The sequence below is a fragment of the Podarcis liolepis genome (assembly GCF_965112155.1).
Source record: "Podarcis liolepis genome assembly, chromosome: 1".
Classification (NCBI taxonomy): Eukaryota; Metazoa; Chordata; class Lepidosauria; order Squamata; family Lacertidae; genus Podarcis; species Podarcis liolepis.
In genome coordinates this window covers 136,259,330-136,273,554 of record NC_139554.1, presented here as the reverse complement: position 1 = coordinate 136,273,554, position 14,225 = coordinate 136,259,330, and the positions used below count along the sequence as shown (strand labels likewise).

The 14,225-nt window shown below is 43.2% G+C and overlaps 1 protein-coding gene across 8 annotated transcripts in view; it reads right to left on the bottom strand.

Annotated features, from left to right (window-relative positions):
• The window catches only part of FN1 (fibronectin 1), a 75,639-nt gene that overhangs the window by 6,844 nt on the left and 54,570 nt on the right, over positions 1 to 14,225 (bottom strand). For 4 of the 8 annotated variants that reach the window (XM_083471525.1, XM_083471527.1, XM_083471522.1 and 1 more), the window contains 10 exons: positions 12,322 to 12,477; positions 11,026 to 11,139; positions 8,344 to 8,613; positions 7,082 to 7,269; positions 5,806 to 5,893; positions 4,673 to 4,849; positions 4,223 to 4,312; positions 3,807 to 3,986; positions 2,962 to 3,051; positions 858 to 1,297 (listed from right to left, as the gene is read on the bottom strand). In XM_083471525.1, the coding sequence (XP_083327651.1) occupies positions 858 to 1,297; positions 2,962 to 3,051; positions 3,807 to 3,986; positions 4,223 to 4,312; positions 4,673 to 4,849; positions 5,806 to 5,893; positions 7,082 to 7,269; positions 8,344 to 8,613; positions 11,026 to 11,139; positions 12,322 to 12,477 (1,793 nt within the window). The remainder of the gene's footprint in view (positions 1 to 857; positions 1,298 to 2,961; positions 3,052 to 3,806; positions 3,987 to 4,222; positions 4,313 to 4,672; positions 4,850 to 5,805; positions 5,894 to 7,081; positions 7,270 to 8,343; positions 8,614 to 11,025; positions 11,140 to 12,321; positions 12,478 to 14,225) is intronic. The other 4 variants (XM_083471528.1, XM_083471529.1, XM_083471524.1 and 1 more) reach the window with 1 other exon arrangement.

Genomic DNA, 14,225 nt, shown 5'->3' with positions numbered 1-14,225 from the left:
AGGACCGCAAAACCTCAAGGACTGCCTCTCCCCATATGAACCAACCTAGACCCTGTGATCATCATCTGAGGTCCTTCTTTGTGTGCCTCCTCAGAGAGAGGTCCAGAGGGTGGCAACACAAGGACGGGCCTTTTCTGCCATGGCTCCCCATTTGTGGAATGCTTTCCTCAGGGAGGCTTGCCTGGTGCTTTGGTTACTTATTTTGAGGCAAAAACATTCCACTTCTCCCAGGCCTCCCATTAAACCACCTATTGCCTTTTAAACTGGAGGGGGGGTATTGTTTTTGTTTGTTATGACATGTGTTTTTATATTGTAAACCGCCCTGTCACCTTCAGTAGAAGGGTGGTATAGAAAGAAGATTCCACCTAAACATTAGGAAGAACTTCCTGACAGTAAGAGCTGTTCGACAGTGGAATTTGCTGCCAAGGAGTGTGGTGGAGTCTGCTTCTTTGGAGGTCTTTAAGCAGAGGCTTGACAACCATATGTCAGGAGTGCTCTGATGGTGTTTCCTGCTTGGCAGGGGGTTGGACTCGATGGCCCTTGTGGTCTCTTCCAACTCTATGATTCTATGATTCTATTCTATGAAATTTAAATAGTAGTAGTAGTAGTAATATCCAACTGAGATTAAAGTACGTGTAACTTCAATGGGTACATTTAACCATTATCTTTAGCATGCCATCCCTGTTTTCATCACTGTCTTTATTAGATTGCAAATTCCTTGAGAATGGGGTCTTGAAGACACTTTGCCTATGAAACTTGGTAAAGTGCCAGCGAGGGCGTTATCTAAACAAGCACAACGGCAACAACACTTTTCCAGAATTACCACTACATTTTAGAAATTAACAAAACCAAGTTACCTCTACAGGCTCTTCCTCGGCACCAACAGGTTGGCAAGAGATAATGTATTCCGTGGTCTCTGAATAGGGCGTCCAAGAAATGGTTGTCTGAGAAACTGCTTCCTGGGGCCTGGTGTGATTATTCTTGGGCAGAAGGTTGTGGGGATAATAAGCATGTTCATCCACGTCTGGTAGGTCTCCAGGCTGTGCATGTGGCCTACGCCCCACTGGGGTGGTGGCAGTTGTAGGGGTCCGAGACCCATATACTTCCACAATGACTTGTTGGCCTGGCTTGCTCAATATAGGCTGCTGCCCAGAAGTCCCTGGAAGTTGGATACCGTTTCCATTATCATGTGGGTTGTTGGTGAGATAAGGCGTGTTCTCCACAGTGCTGGGCACATCCAGGTTCTCTGATACACCGTGGCCAGAGTGTGGCAGCGTTACCAGCTGGGGAAGCTCATCTGGCCAAAGAGAGGTTAGAAGCAGTCAAAGCCAGGTTCTCCAGCCCCCTTCAGCAAGCGCTGCTTTCATTAGGAAACAAACTAAGCAGCTGCTCCATAAAACACTGCCTCATTCAAGCAATTAAACGTTAGCAGCATTCTCAAGGGTCCTGAAAAGTCATCATGCAGTTTCTCTACGGAGGCTACTTAGAGCACTTCAGCCAGAAGGCAAAAGCATGTGCCCACAGAACTCAAGATGAGCCAAAGTGATGACAATTTTTGTACCTTGGAGACGATCCCCTATGAAGCAAAAGAACCTTCTTGCCACAAATGATCTTTTGCTGAATGAATGAATGAATGAATGAATGAATGAATGGCAGGGCATTTCTATCCTGCCACTCTTCCACCATGGAAGGCAGTGTGTACATGACTCTCACCAGGCTGCATTACGTACCCTCACATTATGCCCTGGGACCACTATATTCAGTTCCTTTGATGTAATGTCAGCTAAAGGCGAGAAATATTATATACTACATTACTCCTTACACCTATTTCCAAAATCATTTAGCTTAGGATGATAACACCTGAACTCCCCTCTACTTTACAACTACTTACCACCCACTTCAAAGGTGAATCTGGTTTGAAACTAACAGAGTTATGTCAATCATCCATGACTGAAGCTCTTGACTCCCTTTCTTCTGAGAAAAAGCAACTCTTGTGTCTTAATAATGTATGAACAAGTCACTCAGACCCGCATGCATCAACTGATATCTACTAGGCAATATAGATTTCTCCTTTTGAATCTATAAAAAGCTAGACGGTTTACAATCCAGATCAAATCAAGCATTTGTAGGTTCCACTGATTTACAATTAAGGAGAGTTAAGCAAGTGCTTACCTCTCACCAATCAAATTAAATGTTGAGGATGCAACCCCATATACTATTGAATGTTGTGAAGCTTAATTTTGAGCAGACATGTTTAATTTGGATTGGAGTGTACCTCAGTTTCTAACAGATTCAGAGGTAAGCAGCAATATTAAATCAACCATCTTAAAAGTAGGAAACAGGAAAGACAAAAAGTGAAAGGAGGTTTGTCAACCGCAGCCAAATCTATTAAACTGCATTAGTACTTTGCAGGTCAGGATTACCAACTTATCTGAATATATACCGTATTTTTCGCCCCATAGGACGCACCTTTTCCCCTCCAAAAATGAAGGGGAATTGTGTGTGCGTCTTATGGGGCGAATGCAGGCTTTCGCTGAAACCTGGAGAGCGAGAGGCGTCGGTGCGCACCGACCCCTCTCACTCTCCAGGCTTCGGGAAGCTATCCGCAAGCCTCGCACACCCGGCGGGAGGTCCCACCGGGCGCCGAGGCTTGCAGACAGCAGCCTGTTCTGGGGGCTGGGGTCGGGGGAAGCTCAGGCTTCCCCCGCACCAGCCCCGTGCCTGTGGGGGGGGGGAGAATTCCCCCCCTTTATTTCCCCTCAAAAAAATCTAGGTGCGTCCTATGGGGCGAAAAATATGGTATATACTGATTGATGAATGTCTCCACTTGTGTCCAGGTATATAAAGGAAATTTTAAGCAGTGATGTGCCATCAGTTGTGTGGCAATGGCATTAACAGAAATTCAAAACAGAACTGCACCTAGCTTCTCTTTCGGGCTCAGTAAGATTGAAAGTGTTTTACCTGTTTTTGTCCTTCCAATCAATGGTTCACTCTTCTGATTATTTTTCACAGCAAATACATAGATGACATATTCTGTTCCTGGCTCCAGACCTGACAAAGGATTGGCAGAAACCCATTTTTAAAAGGAAGCAGTATTCAAAAGAAGCAGTATTCAAGGCCGGCACAACAGCTTGCAGTGCAATCTTATGCATGCTTACTCAAAAATAAGCCTCGTTGTTTTTCATGGAGCTTACTACCAGGTAAGTGTTTATAGGTTTCTAGTTTTGTACTCTATACACACACTGCTCCCATTTACTACCATCTAGTTATTATTCAGATAGGCATTTATCTTGCCAGGATAAGGTTTTGCTGGTTTAACTTCTTATATTTTAATATGGTTTCTCTGTTTTTCTTGTTTTATTACTTTCATCTCTCTGTTGTTTAATACTGTTCATCTGTTGTCCTGTTAAGTTCAGATTTTGTAAATGCAGTCACAGTGGAAAGGTGGGATATACATGTTTCTAGATAGATAGATAGATAGAGGCAGGCTTCTAAAGGTTAGAAGTGCTAATAAGGTTCATATTGTGAAACAACTGAACGAAAGTGGTCTATTGGCCTGCTACATTTTAGCATGGCCAGGATACGGTCCCAGACTGTTGCTATGCATGTAGGAGTAGGCTTAGTTCTCAACTGCTCCTATTCAGGTCTTCGGGACAAAATGCACTAGTTACAACGGCCAAAACAGTTGAGGCAGGGTCAAAAGTTGTCATTACCAAACCCCCAACCCACCAGGGATGGTCAAGCAAGGAACAGGCTTACCCCACCTCTCAGCTGAACAGCTGACTTCTTTGGGGAGGGGCACATACCTGTAATAGTGGCCTCCGTAGTGCCAGGGCGGGGACGAGGAAGCACTTCCCTAGGCTGCCCCCCAGCCTGCTCATATTTGATGATGTATCCTGTGATCTTGGCCCGGGGTGGCTGCCAAGTGAGCAGCAGGGAGTTGCTTGTGGTTGTAAGGAAGCGGAGGTTGGAGGGGGCGTCAATGGCTAAGGAACAAATAAAACCATTGAGTGCATGTATTTTAATATGACATCATATTCCTCAAGGGGGAAATACAGTTTCCATATGTTTCAGCTACAAGTCTGAGAACATTCTGCTTCTTCCCCAAAGCCCAAGCGGCGGGAAGAGAATCATTGCTGTAACATGCCACAGATGATTTACATGATCAAAGGAAAGGAAACCACCATTTCAGTTAATATGAGTTTTTATAAACTACCCTTACCGGTGGAAGCATCAATCACTACTGGGGAGCTGCGAGCATTGCCGTTCAGGGTGTAGATGTAAATCTTGTAGTCAGTGCCGGGCTGCAAGCCTGTGATTCAAAGTGAAATATTAAAAATAAAATAAACCTTGCTCATATAAAGTACTGTTCTGAACAGCATTGCACCTCAAGTCAATAAAAACATGTTAGCAAGGGCTTCCAAGGAGCTTGGCTGACAAGCCCTAAGGGTGGCATCACCATGAATGGCGGGGATGGGAATTAGGGCCTATTGTGCTGCTTCCTATTGAAGGTGAGCAGAGTTTTTGTCGCAGACATCCCTGCTGCATTCTGAAATCATACTGAAAAGTAGTGGAGGTATGGAAAGGAAGAGCCAAAGAGACTCAGACTCGGAGCCTGGGCGCAGATAGGAGGATGGGCAGACACAGAGGTGGTGTGAAGAAGTTCACATACCAGTGATAGTGTAGGGTTTAACATCAGGGCCAATTGTTCGTTGAACGGGATTTTGACCATTCGCTGGGACAGCATCAATATGGAAACCAGTGATTGCCTCAGTCTTGGTACGCCAGACGACTGTGATGGTCCTCTCTGTGACATCTGTGACACGTGCCCTACGGGGAGGGCTGACATCTGCACATACACACAAACACCAAAAGTCAGGCAACTGTCCGTTAGCACAACAGTCTGCTAGTACCACAGTCATACACAGCTGTTTGGAAGACTGAAGGCTGCAGACACACTATACCTTTAAAGCACACTCTACACATATTTCTTCTCTCAAAGAATTTTGGGCACTGTAGTGAAGGGTTGCTGGGAACTGTAATTGTGTGAGGGGTAAACTACAACAGTCAGGATTCTTTGGAGTGGAGGATAGCGCTTCAAATGTGCTTTAAAGGTAAAGGGTGCATTGCAGTCTTGCAAACATGCATTGAGGCAAATTCCACTAAAAGGCCGCTTTAGAACTACCACTTATTTATACCTCCAAACCCAATCTGCCTAGTTCTCACTCAGGATTAGAACCAGTGATTCTAGGAACCCATTTCCAGGCACTCCCAAAAAATAGGAGAAGAGGGATATGACCAATCTAGAATAGCATCCTGTATTCCAACAATGACCTCAAGTCCAACTGTCTGTGGAAAGGAAAGAAGCAGGACACAACCAGGGCAAGAGCCCCATTGGTGCTCCCCAATGACTTCTATTTAGAAACCTGCTGCCTCCGACCCTCCGACAGCCATCATGACTAGCAACTGTTGATAGATGTCTTTAAAAGAGGATTATTCATGGACTTAGTTGGTGGGCCTCACAGCAGATTGTGGTAGGAAATTTGCTATTTGTGGTGTGAACTTCCTTTGGTCTCCCCTGAGTTTTTCAACACCCAGCCTTATTTGATGGTCCTGGGTTCTAATACTGGGCAATTGGGGAGACTTATCTATCCTCTTTCTTCACACCATGCATAATTTTATACACCTCTATCATGTCCTCCCCCTTCCCACTTATTTGCCTTTTCTCGAAACTGAAAAAGCTCCAAATGTTTTTGCCTTTGAATCAGGGACTCTATGGCTATTTTGAAATGTTGAGTAACTTACTCTCTAGGGTAGTGACTACTCCCTGGGCAGGTCTGCTGGTCAGAGAGTCCTTCAGAGCATAGATGCTGACTTCGTATTTGGTTGCCACCTAGATGTAACAAAACCATGGACTGTTAAGAGATTTACATCCTCCAGAAGGTCACAAAAAGCTGGCGCATAAGCCACTTCAGTAGGCCTGCTCTTTGTTTATATTCTCTAATCCAATGCATTGTGAAGTGTTGGGAGCCTTACTGAGCAATCAGAAAATCAGATGGAGCCAAATATTCAGATGACACAAAGAAACAAGCCTTTTTCAGTGACTTGCATCCCTTGGTAATTAGCTTTTATCTGCTCTTTTGGAGAATTGCATATTCCACATGTAGAGCTTTTTTCTGGGGGAATTCAAGGGTATGCAGTACTAGCCCTCACCCACCCCAAAATGTTAAAAGTATGTCACTTACTGTAACAACCTCATGGTGAGAAGCACCACCTTCTTTCAAAACAACAAAACCCCACTGTCCCTATGTATCTTTTATGAGATGTATAGAATGAAAGTTACACACGGCAACAGGGACTGCAGTCCCAGGGCCTGTCAGGAGATATACCCATAACTCTCTGTCTTCAGTGGAAACCCCTTTTGGAGGAATGGGAGGTGGTTTCAGTGCCTATGCTGCTTGCTGTAATGTATTTATTATTTGCTTCATTCAAATGCAGTTATGAGAGAGCGCTGAATGTGTAGTCAAGCTCAATAGAGGTTCAACTTCTGCCCCAAATAATGTTGTGGCTTCAAAACAATTATAACCAAATGCATTTAAAAAGAAGAATTTTACCACAAGTGGTGATCATGTAAAATAATCCAGGAATTATGGGAATTAAGGGGGGAAATACTTAAGAGTACATTTCCCAAGAAACCAGAAGTTTTTCTTCTGGGAATACATAACAGAAGTCCCCAAGAATACAAAAAGGATTGGAAAATGTTTGTAGAGTATTTAAAAAAATCAGTGTAAACAAGTGAACAGATTAGCAGAACTTGAAAAAATTCAGCAGTGTAAGAGGAAGTAGGAGAAAATTAGTACAAAGAGTAGAACTCTGGTAACTAAGAATACGCAGAAGAGAGAGAGAAAAGAAAAGATACCAGAGAAGGAGAGGAAGGGAAGTCCTTAGGTGTTTTGCGTTGTGCCCTTCGTTTGTAGTGGTTTTGTTTTCATTTTCTCCATTTATTCTTTACTTATTCGTTCTGAACTGTATGTAAAAACACAAATAAAAAATCCTTTCAAAAAAATAAAAGAAGAATTACCATGAGTCCTGAGACAACAGCCGATGTGCTATCTGGAGAGAGGTTAATTTCTTTCATTGGCCCGTTCTTATCCTTGGGATTCACTCTGATGCGGTATCCAGTAAGCTGAACATTAGGTGCAGTCCAGGTGACTGTCAGGCTGGTTGGAGCAACCTGAGTAAACTTCAGGTTCATAGGAGGTGGGATTGCTGTCAAATTTAGGATTAAAATTTTAGATTACTTCGGGAGTAGTAATGAGTACAGAAATGGCTAGCCCTGCTGTGAAGTCACCGGTATCATTTCAGGTGACTGCAGTTTTGATGATGTGATCAGGTATCTTTAAAAAATCTAATAGAAAGGAAGTTTCAAAATCCAGGTGCCTTGAACAAGACAAATATGTATTGAAATATTTTTATACATGGATCATCAGTAATGGAAGATAGTTGCAGGAAAAACAGGGACCAACTAAGCTACAAAGTCATCTTTAAACAATGCTGCCACAATTGAACTGAGTAACACACACACACACACACACACACACACACACACACAGGTGTGGAGGTGATAGGTGCTGTTTTCAAATGTCCCTGCTTACAGATTTAGAATTTTAAAGAGTGCTTATAGGTATAACCAGGCAGCACTCTGCTGTGCCTGCCCCAAAACAGGGTCAATTATGTGATTTTGGAAATATCATGATGATTTTATAGAATCAACAATAATCAAGATTATATGACGGCAACACGTTGCAGAGACATTTATTGACTAGGCTGACAAAGGATAATGCCCAAAATCAGTCAAATTCTGTGCTCAAATGTTGTGTGCGAGTACTAGTGGAATTAAAAGGATGTGCAAGGAAGGACTGTGGGCATAGGCTGCAATGGTGATCAAACTGGTGAGAAAGGAAGAAGGAGAAGGGCAAATGGAAGTGTCATAGGGGACCTTCAGAACCCCTGCCCAAGGCTTTCTTTAAAAGTGAAAGCTAATCACCTTTTCTTTTATCAAAGGTAATCTTTTTAAGGGAGGAAAAGGCTACACGTCCCTTGATTCCAGTGTGTGTGTGTGTGTGTGTGTGTGTGTGTGTGTGTGTGTGTGTTGCTTCTGATATCCTTCATCTTCCATGCAAAAGAAACCCATGTCTCTATGTCCCCACACCAAAGGGGTTCCCCCAAACTGGGGGTCTCATAGATGAGAAACCAGCAGCACTTGGAAACTATTCTGGCCAGCCAGGCAACGAAGGCAGCAGCTGCCCTGGCCACCGGGGGGTGGCATTGCTATGTGTGTACCTGTGGACTGGGTCCCAATCAGAGGTAGGCTCTCCAAGCCATTGTGCAAGGCAACGATGCGGACAGTGTACTCAGAACCAGGCCTGAGGCCATGCAACTCTGCAGTGTCGTCTTCGCCATCTGGAGCAGGGAATAGCTCATGGATTCCATCCTCAGGGGTTGAGTAGGTCACCCTGTACCTGGTGACTTGCCCCTGTGGGCTTTCCCAAGCAATTTTGATGGAATCGACATCCACCTCAGTGAATGTCAGTCCTTTAGGGCGATCAATGTCTGTTAGGCAAATTAATGATGAAAGATTAAGTGGAGGGGAAGGGTGGGGAAGCAGGTTTGGGTAGCACAAAGCACTTTGTTATAGGCATGCAAAGCAATCTTCTATTTCTCCACATCCCGAAATAGAAACTATTTATTTATTTTATTTTGCAGCCTGCAGAGCCATTTACAGCAGCACAATGGAGGTGTAGCAGTTAAGACTTGTACCATGTTTTTCAGCTGTATGTTATGCTATTGCAAACAGCAATCAGCATAAAGCACAAGCTTTTTGGGAATCGAATGGCTGGTAGTCACAGCAGCACACCTCTGATGGTTTCAGCTGATCTGACCATTGCATTGATGCTTTTGCTGCAACCCAGAAAACCGGACAGGCAGAAGCAAGGAAGGAGCCTGGAATCTGGCAAGCTCAATTCAGAAAATAGCCTTGGCTAAAGACCCTCCTCAAATACTATTCCCACAGACCTGCAACTATTTTTGCTAGCCCAGAACCTCTTTGATGGAGGAACTGTGTTTCCCAAAAGCGCTCTACACCAGCCAGATCAGAGAATCAAGCTGATCATTGTCTTGTACTGCTGTAAGTGACTGCAGGAAGGCCTCAAGGTAGCTATTTCAACAAATTAACACCCACATATCAATTTGTCAAAAAACACACACCATTCTTGCAAATTATTGCCATAAGCATAGATAATATGCACATGAAGCCCTATCTTTAAATTAAAGATAGTATTTGGCAGACCAGGATGTTACTTTTGATATAACAATTTCAGCATATTAGTGATTCTGTTTCCATGACTGAAAACAGCCTGTTGGAAGGCTTAGTATCAGCTCCAGGATAGACATGGACTGCTTCAGAAGTCCTGGAGTTCATATATTTTCTTCCATTTCCTCAGGATGTTTGCAAACACAGAAGTGACTTCTGGGAGTGCTTCCATGTACCTAAACAGTAACATTGGAAGCAGCTCTTAGGCAGCAGAGAGCAGCATGGATCGCTTTTCAAGATGTCGGTAAAACTAGCACTGCAATTCTATGCATACTTACTTGGGAGGAAGTCCCATTGGACACAATTTACCTTGCTGCTGAGTAAGTATGCACAGAATTGAGCACTCAGCCAGTTTCCGTGAGCCAAGGAGCAGTCTTTTCATTTAAAAAGAAGATTCAAATGATTGCATATTTTGCCACCATTAATAGCAAAGTGATGTTAGAGTTGTGCATTTTCTATGCTTTCCAGATAGAAAAGGTGACTTCTTTTGCACAAGTCTGGGGTTTCAGCATGCTGTCTTGTTTCTCTTTCAATTCCAGAGTTCTTTTCTTAGCTGGGTTAATTTCTCCCTTCATGGGCACAGCACCTGTGCATGGAGGAGCCCCTGGTGTTCAATGGAGCCCTGCTCTCCTCTCCTTCCCCAAGCAGGAAACAGAAGATCTGCTCACACTGCCCACGTCTTCCTTATGAGCCTCCCAGATACATCTGGCTGGCCACCTGTGCACATGCTCGACAAGATGGACCTTTGGTGTGATCTAGCTGTGCTCTTCATAGATTATTATCCAATCCTCCCCCTATTCTGCTTGTTCAATATGTACAGGCAAAGGAAGGAAGGCTGGATGGGGATATGGAAGGTGCACATAGACTTCCCATTCTCCTGTGAATACATTGAGTGGGGGGACGGACAAATAGAGCTCTGTTGATCCCACACAGCCAGAGCGTTTGGACAGGGAAAGATCATACCCTGACTGTATTACTGTGGGCAAGTCTGCCCTGATTTGTCAGGGCACAGAGCACATGGCGAGCAGTAAAACTCACCAGCTGATGAATTCACCAGGAAGTATTTGTGCCTCAATGTGCATTGTTAGTGTGCAGATTTACTTCAGGGTTGAAAATGCTGGATTGTGCTCCACGCAGAGAGAGAGAGCTAGTCTCCTCCTTCACTTTGTTTTTCATCAAAATTTGATATGCAGATTTCTAACTTTGAATTTATGCTTTCAAGTGACTTAAATTAATTCCACTGTTATTGCTTATTTACCTTCCCACAGGCTGCTGACATGAATAAAGAAAAGAAATAAGCAACCTCAGCATTAGTATCTTTGTCAGATAGCATATAAAAGGAGTTTGCAATCTCCTGCTGTCACCTTTACTATCTTACCATAGGAAATACAATATTTCGCACACATTTAAAAGCAATTAAGAGTCAAGGTTTTTCATTTTTTGCATTGACCATTTTTAGCCATATTCAAAGCACATCTTCTGAGACTGGGGTGAGCAACCGAGTTTTAGCAGCCTCTCTAGGTTGTATCAGTGGGAATGATGCTGTTTTCTGTGTTTTGCACTGATTTTTGAAAGTAGATATGTCCAGTGAATTCAAGCATTCAGAGACACTGTGTTCCTGCTGTAAAACTCAGAAAATGCGAAATACATACTTGTAACAGCTGTCTCAACCAGAGGCTGGCTTTCTCCATTTTGACCTTGGGCGTAGACACTAACTACATACTCAATTGTAGGTTGCAGTCCATCAATTGTAACTTCAGTTTGATCTGCAACAAAAGGCCAATAAAACATTAATCAGGAATGAAATGTTATTTATGGATGGCCTCATTCTGTCACAACTGAGACCCTTGTGCAAGTATTCATTTGTGCTCCAAGTGGAAAGGCGACTTGCTCTAGATTAACACAAATAGTTCCAGATCAAAAGATGCTTTGTTAATGGATTCCACACTCAAATTTCTTCAGAATGAAAAATGCAGAAATTCTTTGCTCTATGAGCCAGTTCCAATGAAATATATTGTACACTGGGGGCTTTTAAACAAACATTTGCAAGGAGGAAATCAGATGTCTAATTAAAGGTGAATAACAATATTTGCAATCTTGACAAAAATACTCTTAGGATGTTGCCAACACGTCTCAAGACCATGATGCTTGTCCACTGCTGCAGACTTGTTCTGTCATTCTAGAAGAGGTATACTAAACACCAGGTTGGTCCAGAAGATGTTACCTTTATGTACAGTGCCTTAGTCTCACGTGACTATTAAATGAACTACAACTCCCATCATCCTCAGCCGGCATGCTAGAGGGGCACCAAGTCAGGCGAGGCTGCCCTAGAACTAAATGCATGAGCCAGAACAAGTCTGAGCAGAGCCTCAGGTTTGGGCTCCTCCTCCTGTTTCTCCTAATCGGAGTAGAACTTGATTTGTATGAATGGGGGAAGAATCAGCGTCTGTAGTAAACCATGATTCCTAGGTTCACACACATCAGTGCGATGGGAGGAGAAGAGAGGCACGCCTCCCTGAAGCTCATTCCAGCTTGTGCATAGAGCATTATACCATAATTTAGCATTAGATGCAAACACATCTAGGTACATGGAACTAACTGTGTGGTTCTTTAGGTCCTGGCCATTGTGCCACGTTTTGCCTCAGTCATGTACACAATTCTGATTTTAGCGAGTTATCTCAGCCCTTTGTGGAACTCCATGGAACATTTTCATAACTGAGGAAGACATTGCTATTCTGCCAAGGCTTCTTATGACCTGTAGGCTTTTACTTTTTTTATTTCTGTTCATGCTAGTGTATTCTGAAAAAGCACAAGAGAGAGAAGCTGGCCTATGGGGAAGGTGCAGTGGTGACCCAACATTTTGGCTTCCTAGTAAGTCAGGCTTAGATTATGGACTTTTCCTTCCCTTGGGTGTCCCTCTCTGAGTTTTATGTATGCCCTGTTCTTACCTGCAGAGAGAACTCTGGTTTTTGTGGGACCGTGGTTATCTTTGGGAACAGCTGTCACTCTGTAACCAGTAACTGGGGAAGAAGAAGGCTGCCATCGCACAGTTATGCTGCTGTCCTGAACATCAGTCACTTGTAGCTGGGATGGTGTATCAATCTCTGCACATAAAAGAATTAAAACCATTCATCTCTACACTACACCAGTGTGGTGTAGTGGTTAAGAGCGGTAGTCTCGTAATCTGGGGAACTGGGTTCACGTCCCCGCTCCTCCACATGCAGCTGCTGGGTGACCTTGGGCCAGTCACACTTCTCTGAAGTCTCTCAGCCCCACAGAGTGTTTGTTGTGGGGGAGGAAGGGAAAGGAGATTGTTAGCCGCTTTGAGACTCCTGAAGGGGAGTGAAAGGCGGCATATCAAATCCAAACTCTTCTTCTTCTTCCTCTCTCATTGGCTTCTGTGACAGACCTTAGAGAAGACTGACCACCTTGTGTTCAGCAGAAGTGTAGCCATGTTGGTCCTCCAAGGGCTAAAGTAACTCAGTTAGAAGACATTTCTCAACGACACTAAATAATATTCTGAATTTCATATGGAACCTGCAGTGATAACACCAGAGCCTTGTTTCTCCATGAAGTGGTCTTGGGGAACAAGCATTCAAAAACTGTAGATAAGAAAGTTGGGGTGAAGAAAGTGGGAAAGGGGGAAATCCAGCAGAAAGTGCTATTTGAAAGTGTTAATATTTTAGTCTGCAAGCTAGATCTTGGGATTTTAACAGATAAGGGGAATTAAATAATGGAATATATATACATTACTCCTTCTCCGAGTTTTCTTCACACACAAAAATGTTATGGCAAATTTGAACCTGTGTGCCAACTATGATAATCATTATAGGCCTTTATCTTCACCATCAGAAGGGAGGTGGGTGGCTACGCCCAAAACAGCTCTCTTATGGACCCCAACTCTGGAACACTCTTTCCATGGGCAGCCTGCCTCAGGCTTGGCCTGTTCAGTTTTAGGTACCAGGCTAAGATTTTATTTAACCTATAACTGAATGATTCAACAGCTATTGCTCCTGAGACTTTATTTGTTACTTTATCATTTTAGCTTTTGCACTGATGCTTAATTTGTCATTTTATACTGGAGCTGCTAAATTTTAAATATTTTATGTGATTTATTTGTTCCACTTTACTTCATTTTATGCTATCTTATGTTATATTTTTAGAAGGGTCCTTTTTCTGAGAACTTCATTTTTGAGAAGGTGGGGTATAAATCTTTCAAAAATGCATATTAACAAAATTAATATATATGGTTGAGCATAATATTGCTTTAATCCACGGCTGTGTTAGCCACTTTTGGGATCAAGCATAATCCTTAAAACCATGGATTGCCACCATGAGCGACCAAAATTTTTGCTCCTCTGCCAAATCACTGGTGCTGCGCTTTCCTTTGGCTCCACCCACTCAACCTCACCTATCCCATGTTACCCTCTCCCATGCTCTACAATAATTGAATAGAGCCTCCACATGACCACAACATAGTGAAATATCACATGTGGAAGCAGACAAGGGGCCACTGTTGCCCTTCTCCTTTGGGGATTGGTCTTCCAGATGCATTTGACTGGCCAGTGTTGGAAACGAGCGCTAAACTAGATGAATAAGAACGCCAACATTTACTGCCTGCCACATTTGCAACGTATTTGGATTCAAACAAATGGAAAGCACTGTTGTGTTACCATCCTGATGTAAATCAAGGAGTTGTAGAAAACAAAGCCATAGTTTTTGCCAGCAATCTCAAGCTCATCAAAAAGCAAGATGCAAGTGTTTTAAATGGGTTACAAGTCTTTTTGCATGATGGACAGAATTGTTGAATTAAGCCACTGGGGTGAATAATTTGGTTTGTTCTCCCACCCTT